This window comes from Manacus candei, unplaced genomic scaffold, assembly GCF_025592945.1.
Source record: "Manacus candei isolate 608988 ecotype Guabito, Panama unplaced genomic scaffold, ASM2559294v1 h1tg000019l, whole genome shotgun sequence".
Classification (NCBI taxonomy): domain Eukaryota; kingdom Metazoa; phylum Chordata; class Aves; order Passeriformes; family Pipridae; genus Manacus; species Manacus candei.
The window spans coordinates 2096750-2114441 of NW_026138067.1; the positions used below are offsets into that span (position 1 = coordinate 2096750).

At 48.2% G+C, this 17692-nt stretch overlaps 1 protein-coding gene across 1 annotated transcript; it reads left to right on the forward strand.

The window, feature by feature from the left end:
* Positions 1-623: 623 nt before the first annotated feature.
* On the forward strand, positions 624-4085 carry LOC127470056 (adhesive plaque matrix protein-like). Its single transcript, XM_051785113.1, has 4 exons — positions 624-648; positions 1248-1402; positions 2341-2648; positions 2700-4085. Exons 1-4 carry the CDS (start codon positions 624-626, stop codon positions 3124-3126), a joined length of 915 nt encoding a protein of 304 aa, XP_051641073.1. The 3' UTR covers positions 3127-4085.
* Positions 4086-17692: the final 13607 nt, after the last annotated feature.

Here is a 17692-nt window from a genome sequence, read left to right on the forward strand (position 1 = left end):
TTTGAGATAGCCCCAAAATCCAATTCCCTAGCTCCATTCCCCCTCCCACATCTCAACCTAATGTGAGATGGGTTTTTCCAGACAAAACACACCAGACTCAAAGTGGGGGAAAGGAATGTATTACAATGACTGTACAAAAAAATACCATATCACATTATACACACGATCACATCTATCTCTACGATGACATATGTATTTACAATGGATCAGATCTCTTCTCCCCTCCAAATAAAAGTCCAGGAGGGAAAGAAGGACAGATCCCTTCCAGTCTCTGAACAGCAGGAGTATCGTCTAAGGCAGCAGGTTTCTTTTTCTCATGTATGCAGCAGCTGTGGCTGGCTTTCTGCCAGCACTCACGAGGGAGGTATCCAAGCTCCCTCGGCCCCATCACCTCCAACCGAGGGGTCTTCCGTGGGCTTCGTAACCCCAGACAAGGTCGTTTAACCACATCGTATCATGAGCACAGGGGGCTTCGTGACGGTCTGGTATCTCCAGGGGACTCAGCCCCTCGCAGAACTTCTGTGCCCTACCTTCAGGCTGCCACCATGGCAGCAGTGCAAGGGGGGGAGCCAAGGTCACCCCCTCTGCATTCCTCTCGGAGCTCTAGCTCCTTTCTGTAGTGCATGTCGCACTTCAAGGCTCTTTCAAGTAAGAGTCCATCATCTTCCTCTTTTCCAGGAGGTCTCAAAGGAGTTTTGGGGGAATCTGATATCAGTCTTACCCCCAGAACTCTGTCGCTCAGCTGCTGGCTCTCTCTCTCTCCCTTTCCAGGAGTCTTCTCTGCAGTGCTGCATGTTGTTTCTACTGCTCCTCCGGTTCAGGTTCTTATCTGTCCTGGCTCTCTGCCACTGTTTCTCTGGTCAGTGCCGGCTGCTGCTCTGCGCCCATGGAGAAAAACATCTCCCAGCATACTACAAAACACTTAGTCCAGTCCAGCACTGTTCCAGGTCTTTGCAGTTCCCCCCCAGCCAGGGCTGGGGGGCCCCAGAGGGCCCAAGGGGCTCAGAGCCCCTTCCTCGTGGCTCACAACATGGCCACCTCTCCTCAACAACCAAAAAACTACAACTCATCTCTTCCGGTGAGCTTGTGGGATGTTGACATTTTTGCAGGAGTGCCCATTGGGCAGAACTTCAAAACTTCCAGGGGTTTCCACCCTTGGGGTCTACCACTTTTCTTAGCCTCTGGGGGAAAACAAAGTCCAAACCACTACAGACTATAACGATTGATTAAATTCTTTACATCCTCAGGTGTGAAGTCTTCCATGGTATCGATTCGTGCCCATTGTCCTGTGACCGGGTCCATGGCCCCTTTCCGTTTAACCACAGGAACTGCTTTTGCAGGTCCCGAAGATATTTCCCCTCCAGATAGTTGTGCATCCTCCTGTTCGCTATCAGACTCACTGGTATTCCAGATATTGCCATCCCAAGTATTTGGATCCCACACTGGATCAGTTACAATAGCCCTAATTCGAGACTCTGTGTCTTTCTCTCTATGTGCCTTTCCCTTTCTCCGTCTCGCACTACGTACAGCGAATTTTTCTGCCACTGTGGCACATTTCTGTTCCATGATGCTGCACTGATTAGTTGCAGCTACCAAGGCTTGCTGTTGTATAATAGATGTAGCTTTTACCTCTTGTAACTGTCTTTACACACTCTACCTGCTTCTCTAAATCCTCTATTTTACTAATAGCCATTTTTTAAGCAAACAGGAGGGCTCCTGTCATGCGGCCAATATGACTTAAGCACTGTGATTTTGGTGTGTAAGAAGTTTCCTCAAACTGCTCCCAATACTTCAGTATTTCTGTAAGGCTACTACAATTCCATGGTTCAGGAGCAACCCCAGTACATGTTTCTATGCAGCCTCAAAGAACACTCCAGGGCTCCTGGGCCCACCCAGCACACTCCATGAAAGAAGCGCCCCCCACATCCTGTTTCTGGGAAGTTAACAGTTTTGCTAACCAGCTCATACTTAGGTTTCTTGCTCATGCTTCCCAGCCCAGCTCACGCGCAATAAGGAACAGGGAGGGCACAGGCAGCACGGCCGGGAGCAATCCCACAGGGATGGGAAGACAGGACCTGGGAAACCAATTAGGAATAAAAGTGAAAGGATTGGTGTCAAACCTTCTGATTTCCCCCCAGCAACGTCAGTTGTGAAAGCCTCTGGGTGGAGTTTGTCCCTACGTGGATCCCGGAAGGTTACTAGCTGTGCCCAAAACCTCACCCCCTCCCAACTAGCGGGAGCCAGTGGGAGCCAGGGCTCAGCTCGCTGGGAGCTGGGGCTCCTGGGTGAAAACAGGAAAACCAGTAGCAAAACAAACAAAAATACACACAAAACACAAAGGGGAAGGGGAATCAGTTTAGGGGGGGAAAACTGGGCTTACAGGTGGCCAGGAACTGGGCTCGGTGGAGGCGGGGTTCAGCAGGGGAGGGGCCGAGCGCGGCGGAGGCCAGGCTCGGCCGGGAACTGGGCTTGGCGGAGACCGGGCTCAGCAGGGAAGGGGCCGAGCACAGCGGGGCCGGGCTTGGCCGGGAATTTTGCCCACCGAGGTCCCACCCACTAACTGGAGTGGTGTACCCCTCGCGGTTTGGCCCAACGAGGTCCCACCCACTAACTGGAGTGGCGTACCCCTCGCGGTTTGACCCAACGAGGTCCCACCCACTAACTGGAGTGGCGTACCCCTTGTGGTTTGACCCGACGAGGTCCCACCCACTAACTAGAGTGGCGTACCCCTCGCGGTTTGACCCATCGAGGTCCCACCCACTAACTGGAGTGGCGTACCCCTTGCGGTTTGACCCAACGAGGTCCCACCCAGTAACTGGAGTGGCGTACCCCTTGCGGTTTGGCCCGACGAGGTCCCACCCACTAACTGGAGTGGTGTACCCCTCGCGGTTTGACCCAACGAGGTCCCACCCACTAACTGGAGTGGCGTACCCCTTGCGGTTTGACCCGACGAGGTCCCACCCACTAACTGGAGTGGTGTACCCCTCGCGGTTTGGCCCGACGAGGTCCCACCCACTAACTGGAGTGGCGTACCCCTCGCGGTTTGACCCAACGAGGTCCCACCCACTAACTGGAGTGGCGCAACCCTCGCGGTTTGGCCCGATGGGGCCCCGCCCACTAATGTAGCAGTGTGATCCCCCCGGTTTGACCCGACGAGGTCCCACCCACTAACTGGAGTGGTGCAACCCTCGCGGTTCGGCCCAGTGGAGCCCCGCTCACTAATGGAGCGGCATGATCCCCGGGCTCCGACTTGATGGGGCCCCGCCCCCTAGCAACGGTGAGTTTTCACAACCAGAATCCTGCCGACTACGCCAAAATATGTAACAGGGAGGAGGTTACTCTATCAGGGAAAACATGTTCGAGAGATTCTGGAACGTGAAAAACTAAACACCGTTGCTAGTTAACAAAGTAACTATTATGAAAGGTGGCAAACAAGGAAAAGGAAAAAAGGCGTCTAAGGAAAAAGGATTAGGGAGGAGGAAAAAGTGAACAAAAGACCCTAGAAAGAAGGCTCGAAACCCTACTCACCCAGGTCTCACCTATAAGAGAGTCTTATTGAAGAGAATAGAAGAAGAAAAAGAAACTTGCACTTTTACAGCTCCTTTTATACATTTCTTAGGCACAGGTATTCTTTACAGATAGGTTAATTTCAAACACAGCAACACAATCTCATGGCTGATAGGTTGACTCTCAGTCTTACTAACCCAGCTATGATACTGCTAGATCGTCCAATTAACAGTGCACTAAACCCTCTTCCTATTGGACCATGAGCGTCTAGTGGCACCGTGACAACATCTCTTGTTGTTAAAGTTATTGTGTCAGCTGTGGATACATCCATGCCTGCTGATCCACGATTTTTTCCGGTGAGGCGGTCACAGAGGGATAAGCCATCGGGGTTGTTCTCATGTACGGATTCGGTGGATGAGGTACTTGTGCCCCCGCACGCCTCATGGCGCTCTTCTTCCCGTTTCCCTGCAGCAGCTGTCCGTTGACATGATATTTTGATCTACACGCTTTAGAAAAGTGCCCTGTCGTTCCACATCGGCTACAAGTAACTTCTGCCTCTGTTGTTTTATTTTTCTGCTTGTTCCACACCCATGGCATTTGGGATTAGGTCTAAGGACAGCAGCTAATGCAGTCATTTTATGAGCCACCGATCCCACCTTAGAGTATGCTGCCACCATTTCAGGGATGGATGGATTCCCAGGCATTGCCTAGATTATTCTTTGGCAATCCTTGTTAGCATTATCTTTAGCTAACTCCAGGGAGAGCCTTTGTCTCAGATCTTCATCATTTACCTGCTTTTCCAGTGAGGTGGCTATGCATTCTACAAATTGCAGGAATGGTTCCTTAACCCCCTGTTTCACTGTGGTGTACTTAGGCTTTGGAGCTGCCAACTCCATTGTTTGTATGAGTGCTGACATTCCCATACGCTGGCATTGCTCTAGCAATGCAGGGGGCCACTGAGCTTGAATTTGAGGGTTTGAAAAAACTGGACCCATTCCCATCAATGCATCAATGCCAGCCCCTCAGGTCTCCTTGAGGCAGCTGCATGTTATCTAGTGCTGCTCTCTCAGCGAGCTTTCTCCAGTTTGCTAGAAATACTTGATACTGAATCAGTTGAAACAGAATTTGTGCAAGATGTGAAATATCATAGGGTGCTAATAGATCTGTATTTATCACCCTTATCAGTCTCATTACCTCTGCGGAATTTATCCCATATTTAGAGGCACACATCTGCAAATCTTGTACCACTTTCCACGCAAATGGAGTGTGCTCATCCTGTCTTCCCAAGCCTGGCACTGCCTTGAAAACCGGGAAAGCCTCAAGACCTGTAGATGCAACTGCATCACACGTCTTAGAAGGATAACCAATCCTGTCCAGCAGATTCTAGTCCCCTATTTCTGCTGCCTTTTGTTTTACTTGATTCCAAAATTTGCCTGGATGTCTAGGCAGCACAGTAACGGTTACAGGGGGCAGAGTCCACGGCTCTGCTGCTTTCCAAAGGGGCCGAGAAGCAGCTCCTTTCTTCTGATTAGTAACAGCGGACTGGCAGGCAGCTCTCTCCGTGTTGTCAGTGACACGATGACTAACTACGGCCTTCTCATCCTCATCACTACTGGGCAATGCAGTATGAAGTGGATCATCCTGAGCAATATGAGAAGCAGAGGGCTCTGGGCATTTGTCCTGAGCTTCAAACTCTGCTAGCTGCTGCGCAGGGGTCTTATAGGGAGACGGGGCGATATCTGTCGGGGACGTCCAGTCCTGAGGCATTTTTATTTGCTCGTTAGGTGTAGGATATTTACGACTTGGCTTAGTGTCAGTTTCGGTATTAGTTAAGCCTCCTCCTGAGCACTGCAAAGCCTGCAAATGGCCTGGATTGCTGCCAGCTGGGTCTCCATCTGAACTTTTCAAGGACTCTGACTGTTCTTTTATAGTATCAGTTGAGCTCCCTTCCTTGGAATTTGGAGCATTCTGTACTGTAGCTGACTTAGTTTCATTTTGCTCCTGTCTGCTGTTCTGCCTGCCACTCTTTCAGAGTATCAAACAGCAAATACCAGGTGACTGCTAGATCATTCGCATCTTTCGATCCCTTAGATATTTCATCCCATAGCTTATCACTTACTTTTGCCATGCAGATACACTAAACGCGGTACTAGATGTGGCCTCAAAGCCCTGCTTCCTGCACCACAATAACACGTGCCGCAAAGCAAAATCAGTAACCTTGACATTCTTTCGGTTAAGGAGGGATTTCCATGTGGACACAACCACACTTTCCTCCTTCATTATATGCTGTCCCATCGTTAAAATATTGTCCTCGGTGGCACCCCCGTTAGCTTACCTAATGAGGGCTCGAAAAAGTTCAGGTCCGGCCTGTTTGGCGGGAACCAACCCCGCTCTCAAGCTTCACCGGGCTCCGTTCCCCCTGTGCCTCGTCCCATGGGTCCAATCTCTCTCTAGGAGAGAAAATCTCTGCTCTTTCCCCCTGATATGGTTTGAAGCTGGCTCCCTGCCAAGTCTCCAAACCTTACCACCAGAAGTCCCCCCCCCCAAAAAAAACCTCAGGGAGAAGAGGGAGAAAAAAACTAAGAAAACCCGAAACGAGAGAGAGAGAGCTAAAGTGAGATATATAAATATATTTACACTTTTGTTACAGTTATATACAGTTGAAATATATACAATTTCACAAGGGAAAGGGAAGGGGGAAGGGAAAAGGAACAAAACCAAAATAAAATATATATATATGTATCCCGATTAGTGACCCAATATCTATCCACTAAAAGAGTTAGCAAAGAAATAGCTCACTACTCTCCTTGGGACAACCGAGAGTCACTCCGGAACGATCGCCAGCAACCTCTGTCTCCCAAGGTCGGCAAGGTCTAACCAGGCCTCGCTCCCCAACACAGCAGACTCAACAGAAGGGAACCTGCACCTCCAAGCCGCCGGAAGGAAAGAGAGCTGTCGCGACGGGAAGCTCTAGACACTTCAATGTGAGAATCCAGGAACTTCGTTTATTGTAGATTGACAGCAGCTTAATATACATTCTATAATAGGTTCATGAATATTACAGAGATTAGGCTCATTACTGGTACTCAGTTAGGTGGTGATATCATCTTAACTGCTTTCCATTGTTTACACAGGTGGCTCGTTAAGTGTCTTTGTTTTGGTAATGCCTAGCTCCTGTTTTTCAGCTCAATTTAGAATACCCAAGGACGCTGCCACTTTCTCACAGCCCTGCTATCTCAGACTTTCTCATGGGCCTAGTCAGACTGCGTCTTATACTTTAGCAGCTCATCCATAGCCTTAGCCATGTTCATATGTCCTCGCATTTCTAACCAATCCTCTATAATTCCCCCGTTTTTATTTTGGGCCAACAATGCTTTCTTTATCGTAGTATTTACACGTCTAGTAATACAAGAAAAGGCAGCATGAGCTATTACTAAGATTACAATAACTGTCAATATCCATCGTAGGCCTTCCTTAGTATAACTTAGAGCCCATTCAGATATAGAACCAAAGATAGATTGAAGCCATGAGTCTATAGGACTAGTCGCTACTGTCACTTTCTTTGTATGATCTGTTAACCATTGCAGTTGTTTATGTATGGAGTAACTGTGATCTGAAAGATTAAAACAGCACATACCGTCAAAGTCCTTACAGCCATGGCCTTGTGCTAACAACAGAAAATCAATAGCAGCTCGATTTTGTAGGACAGCATGACGTAAACTACCAACGTCTTGTGCAAGTTCTGCTATTACTCGGGTGGTGACATTTGATTGTTTTACAGCCCAGCATGCAAGTTTGCGAATGGATGTTAATGCCTGTGCTGTGCCTACACCTGGGATGGTAGATCCAAAGATAGTAGCTGTTCTACCCCATAGCTCTACTTTGTCATCACAATCTGAGGAAAGTTGGTTTAGGCTCCTCTTTTGTTTGCGTGATGAAGTTAGATTAAAAAGCTGTAAAAAGGATGGGGATAACAGCGTAAGTGACCCTATATAGCAGGGCCCTCTGAAGGCACGTACAGGAATGCCAGGCCAAGCTCTGTCACCACAAATAAGAAATACACCTGGTGGTAAGGCACGTGCAGTGTTGTTAACCCAAATACCTGGTGAGGAAAGTTTGACTTCAGCTCCATATGCCCCAAGGCCCTGGTTGTTAGTATTGCTAGTGCCACAATAGTCTCCTACATTTTCATAATTAAACCCTGGGGTACGTGAAGTGACATTAGTCCATCTAGACAAATCGTGGCTTTGATGTGCACTTAACCCAGAATGAAATGTTCCCAGCATAAAGCAAGTTTGAGTCCCATTATCACTTGTATTACGTACAGACAATGATCTCATTAAGTCTAACTCCTGGGGACTCTGGGGTAAAGAGGTATTGAGAGCTTTTATAAGGCACGCAGATGTATTAGAGATAATTATTTCATTCCCACACGATGATGAAACCCAACCAGCAAATAGTAAGTTTAACTTATATACCGAGTTAAAAGGCATACCAAATAAGCAAGTACGAAAAGGATCTGAGGCAGATGCCAAGGACAAGCAAAAGGATGATTGTCCTGTTTGATTTGCCCAGGTGACCCATATGTTTTTCCGAGGGTCAATGGTGTGAAGAGCCCCAACATTGGCAATCATACCCGTGAAAAGAAGAAAACCTATTACATAGCCGTACAATGAAATAGACAGAAATCCTAACATCTTTGCTATACTAATACACAAAAACAGTAAATCAAGTCCGGGCACGTAAGTCTTGCAGTTCCTTTGTGTACAGTTACTCAGTTAATTCAGATGCTGTTCCAGTGTCTCCCTCTTCAGCAGGTGCAGAGGAATCAGGTGTTGAAGAGGCTGGAGGTGGTGGTGTAAGGTCAGGTGAGGCTGCAGGCACCGCAGGTGTCTCTCCTCCTCGTTCTCCAGGGCTCTCAATCGCTGGCTTGACCCAACGACTGGGAACCCACAGGGTACCTGTAGAAGTAGACACACAGAAGTAGCCTCGGCCTATAAAGATGACTTCTGCTGGACCTTCCCACATCCCAGTTTTAGGATTCCGATAATGAACCTTCATGGGTGGTCCTTTTGTCACCTGCTCTTTCTGATTATGTTTGACGATAGGAGGTACTGAATCATCTCCGAAAACACACAAATGGTTAAGGACAAAAAGAGTTTTGCTAACTCTCTCTCGGGCATCCCTGATGTCTTTGTATTTCTCAAGGTAGCTTTTGATTGTTCCATTCATTCACTCTACTATAGCTTGTCCAGTAGGCGAATGAGCTATGCCCATAACATGCTTTATGTCCCACTGCTGCAAGAATTGTCCCAGAATCTTGCTAACATAGGCAGGTCCGTTATCTGTTTTTAACGTTTTAGGGACTCCCATGACAGCAAAGCAATCTGTCAGATGACGCTTCTTGGACCTTTTCTCCTGGCTGCAGCGTAGCCCATATGAAGTGACTGTAGGTGTCAATTGACACATGCATGTATTTCAATCGACCAAAAGCAGGAATATGTGTGACATCCATTTGCCACAACTCATTAGCTTTTAGTCCTTTGGGATTAACTCCCACTCCGAGGCCTACTCCTTTATTTTGCTGACTGCAAATAGGGCATGCTTTCACTATTGCTCTGGCATCTTCAATTGACAGTCCATATGAGTGACTGAGACCTTTTGCATTTTGATGATATACAGCATGAGCCTCACGTGCTCTCAGGAGAGGAGACATAGGAGCTTCTGTCACTGTTGACACTAGACGATCTGCTCTAGCATTTCCTTCTCCCAGCCCTATATTCCATTGATGACTCCTGATATGCAACACAGCATATCTGGCTGACCGGTAAGCAATTGCTTTGTGAAGCTGCTGTAATAGTTGCATGAGTCTGGCATTCTTAACTTCTCTAATGCTGGCATCTTCGATTCGATTAGCCACTCCTGCAACATACATCGAGTCTGTAACCACATTAAGTGTTTGATCTAGCCAGTGAGATAATGCCCACACAACAGCTGCAAGCTCTAATGTTTGTAAAGAGTCCTTTAAGTGAGCGCTTAAGAAGTGTTGATGCCATCGCCCTTCATGCCTCCAGGTGGCTACGGCACGCTGTGATCTTTTTCCAGCGTCGGTGAATACGGTGATTGCATTCTGAAGTGGTGTTGCAGATCGCTTTGGAACTTGCAGCCACGCCTGGTTAGCCATCCAGGCTAGCATCGGTGACTGCAAAGGACGGATGTTAATGATGGCATCTGACACGAGTAGTGCTCCTTGCAGCTCAGGAGAATGGACTAAATACCAATCCAAGTCCTCCTGTCTTATCGGCACTTGTATCTCATGTGGTTCTGACCTGGTCGCTTGCACAATCCGGTTTCTGCCTTTTTTAATGAGCTCTGATAAAGTCCAAATCCTTTCCTGGACTGTTCTGCGTGGTTGCAAAGACGTTGTCAGCCATTCTAACACAATTTGTTGCCCTTTAGTTGATGTTGCAAGCCGCTTTTGATTGTCCCCCGTTTTTATTTTTTGCTGCGTGAGGGCTCCCATAAAATGCTTTTCTCCTGCCAAGATGGTAAGATTGACAGGTGCACCCTCTATCCGTCGGTGTGTGACATGATCAGCAATACTGGCCGTAATCTGATGTAAGAGGTTTCGCTGTTCCGGGGTGACAGTTACTGCTGTTGAAGGGTCTGTACCCTTTAATAGCGGTCTGAGGGGTTCTAGCCACTCATTAGGTATTCACACTACTGGACACAGCCACTGTAAGTCTCCTAAGAGTCTCCGAGCATCGTGCAAGGTGGCAATCTCTATATTGATAGACAATTTCTGAGGTCAAACGACAGAGTCTGTGATTTGCCAGCCTAAATAATGCCAGGGACTGGATTCTTGAATTTTCTCAGTGGCTATGACTAAGCCTTGCTGCTGCAACTGATTAACCAGCTGCTGTTTTTGATCTTTTGTAAACTTAGTCGGCTGGGCGAACAATAAATCGTCTACGTAGTGGTAAATTACTGTCGAGGGCCATGATTTTCTGATTGGCTGTAATGCAGCGTCCACGTAGAGCTGACAAAGAGTGGGAGAATTCTTCATTCCCTGAGGCAACACAGTCCACTCATAACATTGCGCTGGTCCTTCCTTGTTTATAGCAGGAACAGTGAATGCAAAACACTGACGATCCTGCTCATGTAATGCAATAGTGAAGAAGCAGTCCTTAAGATCGATTATTAACAGGAACCAATTTTGTGGGATCATAACTGGATTTGGCAGTCCTGGTTGTAATGCCCCCATCATATGCATCTGGGCATTTACTGCACGTAAATCATGTAACAGCCTGTATTTCCCAGATTTCTTCCTGATCACAAAAATAGGAGTATTCCACGGGCTAGTTGACAAACACAAATGCCCCTGTTGTAACTGCTCTGACACCAACGCATGTGCCTGTAAAAGACTTTCCCTTTTTAAGGGCCATTGCTCTACCCACACCGGCGTTTCTGTCTTCCATTGGAGCAGGATCAGGAAAGTCCAGGCAATGGCCGTCATGCTAAAGGGGATCTTGGTTCGTTGGTCAGAACCATCCCCATCTGAACGAGAATGTCTCTCCCTATTAATGCTTGTACTCCATCGGGTAGGGGGAGAACAGACACCGTACAGTTCACAGTCATTTCATCCAACGTGATAGTTATCGGAGGGGACCTTTTCGCCAGAGTCAGACCACCCACTCCTGCAACTGTTGCTCCTGAGTTTACCAAGGGCCACGATGTGGGCCACTTGCGAGCTGCAACAATGCTGACGTCAGCTCCCGTATCCAAAAGAGCAATTAAATGTGCAGTTTGTGAGTTCCATTGGAGCTGGATAGCTTTTCGTGGTCGTCTGGCCAAATCTATTGTTAGCAGAGCCGATGCACCAGTAGATCCAAAGCCCTGATCTCCTCGTTCGGGCTTATCCGATGGTCCAGGAGCGATCTGAGGGAGCGGTATCAGTTGTGCGATACAAGATCTGGCCGGTATATGCAAAGGTGGAAATAGTGTATTTACCATGATTGATATTTCTCCAGTGTAATCGGCATCAATCAGTGATATGGTTTGAAGCTGGCTCCCTGCCAAGTCTCCAAACCCCATCACCAGAGTTCCCCCCCCCCCCTCAAACCTCAGGGAAAAGAGGGAGAAAAAAAAACAAAAGAAAACCCAAAACGAGAGAGAGACAACCAAAGTGAGATATATAAATATATTTACACTTATATACAATTAAAAATAAGGGAAAGGGAAGGGGGAAGGGAAAAGGAACAAAACCAAAATATTATATATATAAATATCCCAATTAGCAGCCCAATATCTATCCACTAAAAGAGTTAGCAAAGAAATAGCTCACTACTCTCCTGGGACAACCGAGGGTCGCTCCGGAACGATCGCCGGCAACCTCTGTCTCCCAAGGTCGACAAGGCCCAACCAGGCCTCGCTCCCCAACACGGCAGACTCAACAGCAGGGAACCTGCACCTCCAAGCCGCCGGAAGGAAAGAGAACGAAGGCCTCTCCTCCTTTCTTCTTATAGCCCAGCTTACGTAAAAATCGTAAGGAATACTGGGTAAATCTGGACCCTTCCTTGGTTACAAACTAGTCACCAAGGAAGGCCTAGCCCAAACCACCACATTCTCCACCCCTTATTCCATACTGTTTTTACGTAACACCTATGTCTCACGTTCACCTACATCCCGCGCGTATATATACACATATACATATATATATATAGTCCTTGTTGGTCTCTCAGCGCAGTTGTCTCGTCATTGGAAAATCAATACCAATGTCAGTTCAGTTCAGTCCAGATCTTTGGTCTCCTCAGTCACAATTACAGTTCTGATTTATGGCTGTTTCATCGTTCTGGGCTGTCTCATCACTGGATACCAGCATCAGCTTAGTTCAGGTCTCTCTCTCTCTTTCATCTCGTGACTGGCTTCCTGTAAAAACACAACTCAGGACATACAATTAGTTTTTCCCCAAGGCTAAATTTCCTTGAGGCACACACTGGATGACTCCATCCTTCCTCATTATCCACCACGTATTTCCTGGCCCTTGAGCAAAGACAATCCCACGAATGGGTTTGTCTTGGCCTGAGGCAGGGGTAACCCAAACAGCTTTCCCTAGCATTCCCCTCAAATGGATTGCTGGAACTTTATCTCCATCAACAATGTGAAGGGATTCTGCTTGTGCGGGGCCAGCTCGATTGACAGAACCCCTGGTGTTAACTAGCCAGGTAGCCTTGGCTAAGTTCTTGTCCCAGTTTTTATAAGTCCCCTCACCTAGTGACTTTAGAGTCGTCTTCAACAGTCCGTTATATCTCTCAACCTTCCCAGCAGCTGGTGCATGATAGGGAATGTGGTACACCCATTCGATACCATGTTCCCTCGCCCAAGTGGTGACTAATTCATTTTTGAAATTAGTCCCGTTGTCTGACTCAATACGTTCTGGGGTCCCGTGTCTCCACAGGACTTGCTTTTCAAGGCCCAGAATGGTATTCCGGGTCGTTGCGTGGGGCACTGAAAAAGTCTCCAGCCATCCGGTGGTTGCTTCCACCATGGTAAGTACGTAGCACTTACCTTGGCGGGTCTGTGGCAGTTTGATATAATCAACCTGCCATGCCTCTCCATACTTATCCCATCGTCCACCATACCACAGGGGTTTCAGTCTTTTTACCTGCTTAATAGCGGCACAAGTCTCACAATCATGGATAACTTCAGAAATTATATCCATGGTTAAATCCACCCCTCGGTCTCGTGCCCATCTGTGGGTGGCATCTCGGCCCTGATGACCGGAAGCATCATGGGCCCATCGAGCCAGAAACAACTCTCCCTTCTGCTGCCAGTCTAGGTCTACTTGTGACACCCCTATCTGTGCAGCTCGGTCCACTTCGCTGTTGTTATCGTGTTCTTCATTAGCTCGCTTCTTGGACACATGGGCATCTACATGGTGGACTCTCACATTCAGATTCTTCGCTCTGGCAGCGATGTCCTCCACAAGTCAGCAGCCCAGATGGGTTTTCCTCCACGCCTCCAGTTCATCTTCTTCCATCGGTCTAACCATCCCCATAGGGCATTGGCTATCATCCACGAGTCTGTGTAGAGGTAGAGCCTTGGCCATCCTTCTCGTTCGGCAATGTCCAGGGCCAATTGGACAGCTTTGAGCTCTGCAAATTGACTCGACTCGCCTTGACCCTCAGCAGCTTCTGCCACTCGGCGGGTGGGACTCCAAACAGCTGCTTTCCACTTCCGGTTCCTTCCTATGATACGGCAAGAACCATCAGTGAAAAGGGCATAATGCCTTTCTTCATCTGGCAGCTGATCAAATGGCGGAGCTTCTTCAGCTCGGCTCACTGGTTCTTCCTCTTCTTCTGCCAGGCTGAAGTTCCCACCTTCAGGTCAATTTGTGATAACCTCCAGAATTCCAGGGCGATTTGAGCTTCCCAGTCGTACACGCTGCGTAATCAAGGCTATCCACTTGCTCCACATAGCATCAGTGGCATGATGCATAGGGGGCACCTTCCCTTTGAACATCCAATTTAGGACTGGTAGTCGGGGTGCTAGGAGGAGCTGTGTTTCCGTGCCAACCACTTCTGAGGCTGCTTGTATGCCTTCATAGGCCGCCAGAATTTCCTTTTCCACAGGAGTGTAGTTGGCTTCAGAACCCCTGTAGCTTCGGCTCCAGAAGCCAAGTGGTCGCCCTCGTGTCTCACCAGGCACCTTTTGCCAGAGGCTCCAGGAGGGACCTTTATCTCCAGCTGTAGTGTAAAGTACGTTCTTTACGTCTGGTCCCGTTCGAACTGGTCCAAGAGCCACGGCATGTGCAATCTCTTGTTTGATCTGTTTGAATGCCTGTTGCTGTTCAGGACCCCATTGAAAGGTATTCTTCTTAAGGGTCACAAAGTGAAGAGGGCTCACAATCTGGCTATACCCAGGGATGTGCATTCTCCAGAAGCCTATGGCCCCCAGGAAAGCTTGCATCTCTTTCTTGTTGGTGGGTGGAGCCATGGTTACAATCTTATTGATGACATCTGTTGGTATTTGACGTCGTCCATCTTGCCATTTCACCCCTAGGAACTGGATCTCTCTGGCAGGTCCCTTGACCTTATTTTTCTTAATGGCGAAACCGGCATCAAGGAGAATCTGGATGATTTCCTCTCCGTTCTCAAAAACTTCTTCCGCTGTGTCCCCCCATACAATGATGTCATCGATGTACTGGATATGTTCTGGGGCCTTGCCCTTCTCCAGTGTGGCCTGAATCAGTCCATGGCAGATTGTTGGACTGTGCTTCCACCCCTGGGGCAGTCGGTTCCACGTGTACTGCACACCTCTCCACATGAAAGCAAACTGGCCTGCACTCCGCTGCTAAGGGAATGGAGAAGAATGCATTGGCGATGTCGATGGTGGCATACCACTTCGCGGTCGTGGACTCCAGCTCGTATTGGAGCTCCAACATGTCTGGTACAGCAGCACTCAATGGTGGCGTGACTTCATTCAAGCCACGATAGTCCACCGTCAGTCTCCATTCGCCATCGGACTTGCGTACAGGCCAGATGGGGCTATTGAGGGGTGAGTGTGTTCTACTAACCACCCCTTGGCTTTCCAGCTTACGGATCATCTTATGGATGGGGATCACAGCATCTCGATTAGTCCGGTACTGTCACCTATGCACTGTCTTAGTGGCTGTTGGCACTCGCTGGTCCTCGACTCGCAGTAATCCTACAACAGAAGGATCTTCTGAGAGGCCAGGCAGGGCAGATAATCGTTTGGATTCCTCTTCAATCGCCGCGGTTATACCAAAAGCCCATCGGTACCCCTTCGGGTCTTTGAAGTATCCTCTCCTGAGGTAATCCATGCCCAGAATGCAAGGGGCTTCTGGCCCTGTCACAATGGAATGTTTTTCCCACTGGTCTCCTGTCAGGCTTATTTCGGCCTCTACCACTGACAGCTCTTGAGACCCTCCTGTCACCCCAGAAATTGAAACAGTCTCTATACTCTTATGTCCTGAGGGCATTAATGTACACTGCGCGCCAGTATCTATTAAAGCTTGGTATCTCTGAGGATCCGATGTGCCAGGCCATCGAACCCACACAGTCCAGTAAACTCTGTTATCTTTCTCGTCCCTCTCCTTCTCCTGGCAGAAGGCAGGGCCCCTCTATTGGCTCTGGTCGGAGCATTCGCTGTCGGATCTTTCCTTTGGCTTGTCAGAGGCTTTCCTGTCATCCTGGAAACGGACTCCAGACCCTCTGCGTCTGGGAGATCTCAGTTCCTTTTCAAAGAAGTCTGCATCTACTACGTAGACAACTTTCTTATCGGCTTCCTTGCGTTTTAGTTCTTTCACTCTGGCCTCAAGTCTAGAAGTAGGTTCACCATCCCACTTCCTCATGTTTTCTCCATGGGCGCGCAGATAGGACCACAGTTCATTGCGCTTAGATCTACGCTTAGGGTTTTCACTCCTTCTGCGTGTGACGGAAGGAGATCGTGAGCGGGACCGGGACCAAGATCGAGATCGTGGTCGAGACCGGTCTGCTCATCTGTCTCTGTAGCGTCTGTCCCTGTGGTCTCCGTAGTCATCTTCATAATCAAAGCGCCCGTAAGGCTCATCTCTCTCAGGTCTTTGTCTGTAACTAGAATCAGAATAGTCTCTAGAAAACTCATTCCTAGATTCTATTGTTTCTTTCATATGTCGCAGAACCGTACACAACATGCTCACAGGTGTTTCTGGCATGTTTGGAAGCATTACTCCTGTCAAGGTATGGACATATGATGCAGGAGCACCCTGGATTATCTTCTTCCACATGGGCATTGTGCAAATGGTAACCTCTGGGTCATCAGTGACGGGATCGTAATGAGGGTCCTCATACATAAGTTCCAACAATGCCAATTCTCTTAGGTACTGGATGGCGTCTTCTAACTTGGTCCACTTCCTCACGGGGCACGGTAAATAGTCTTTAAATGGAAACCTTTGTCTCACACTTAAGACAAGTCGCGCCCAAAGACTGAGGTCGGGTTTCTCCTCTGCAAATAAGCGATCAAGTTCCTGATCTCCGGAGATGGAAGCTAGTTGTTCTGCTTCAGCAGTTGACAGCATGTGACCTCTAGCCCCATGGTCTCGGCATCGGAGCAACCACGATAGAATTCGCTCACCAGGCCGACGAGTGTAATCTTTTTGTAAGTCCTGGAGTTCTGATGGGGTCATTGACCGCAACTCTGTAGTTTCCATTTTTGGGGGTGGTGCTGCTCGTAGAGGTGGAGTTCTGGCACTGGCATCAGTATCAGTTCCCTCTCCATCATCTCCTGACCTGTTTTGCTCTCCATCTGGTCGTAGGCTTAAAGTGTCAGGCGCTGGTACCCACGACTTCCTTTTCACTACAGGGGCGAGTGGTATCTCAGGTGGTGTAGTCTGGGTTCTACTTCGAGTGCAGGTAGTAGAAGTGGCATTGGTCTCAGGTGGCAGGGTTTGAGTTTCTGCCTCAACCTTAGTCTTCCGAGCATAATCCACAGCAGCTCGATAGGCACTCGCCAGGCCCCAGTACAAAGCAAAAAACTGCATATTTGGGTCCTCGTAAGAAAAACACCCTTCTGCCAGACGATGTGCCACCTCATCAGGATCAAACATCTGCTCTGGTGTGAAATCCCAATTAATGGGAGGTGTCACACGCCCTACCAATTTACCAAAGTTGACCCAGATTCCTTGCCATCCAGGGACTGGTTTTTTCAAGGCCCTTCCCAAAGTTCCAGCAAATCCCTTTGAGTTTTGGTGTTTCCTGCAACAAGAAAAGCAGTACCACACCACCTTTCCAATGTTAAACACCACTTCCATGGCTTTTAGGAATAGTAGAACCGTTGCCAAACAATTTAGGTAAGGATTGGGGCCAATTTTGATCCCAGGGACCTCAGTCACTAGGCCTTTGATGTCATAATTAGGGAAAGGCAGGTATTGGTAGATGCTTGTTGGGTTAGTTCTCACTGGATACCCAGCAGCATATATAAAAACAGCCAAAATAACCAAGAAAATGAATAAAAAGGCCATGTTTATATATTTTTTCTCTCTTTGTTTCCAAACAAAGCTATATTTATATAAACAATAGGCTCTTGGCAGCTCTCCCGGTAGTGTTCCCAAACAATGGGCAGTGTTTGCACCAACTTGGCTCCCTTCCCAGACTTGTTCCTAAACAACTGTGTCAAAACCAAAACA

Coding starts and splice junctions, on each gene's coding strand:
- LOC127470056 (XM_051785113.1), top strand. CDS start 624: ATGTCGCACTTCAAGGCTCTTTCAA. Junction 649..1,247: donor GCACTTCAAGGCTCTTTCAA/GTAAGAGTCCAT, acceptor TTACATCCTCAG/GTGTGAAGTCTTCCATGGTA. Junction 1,403..2,340: donor GTTCGCTATCAGACTCACTG/GTATTCCAGATA, acceptor CAAAACACAAAG/GGGAAGGGGAATCAGTTTAG.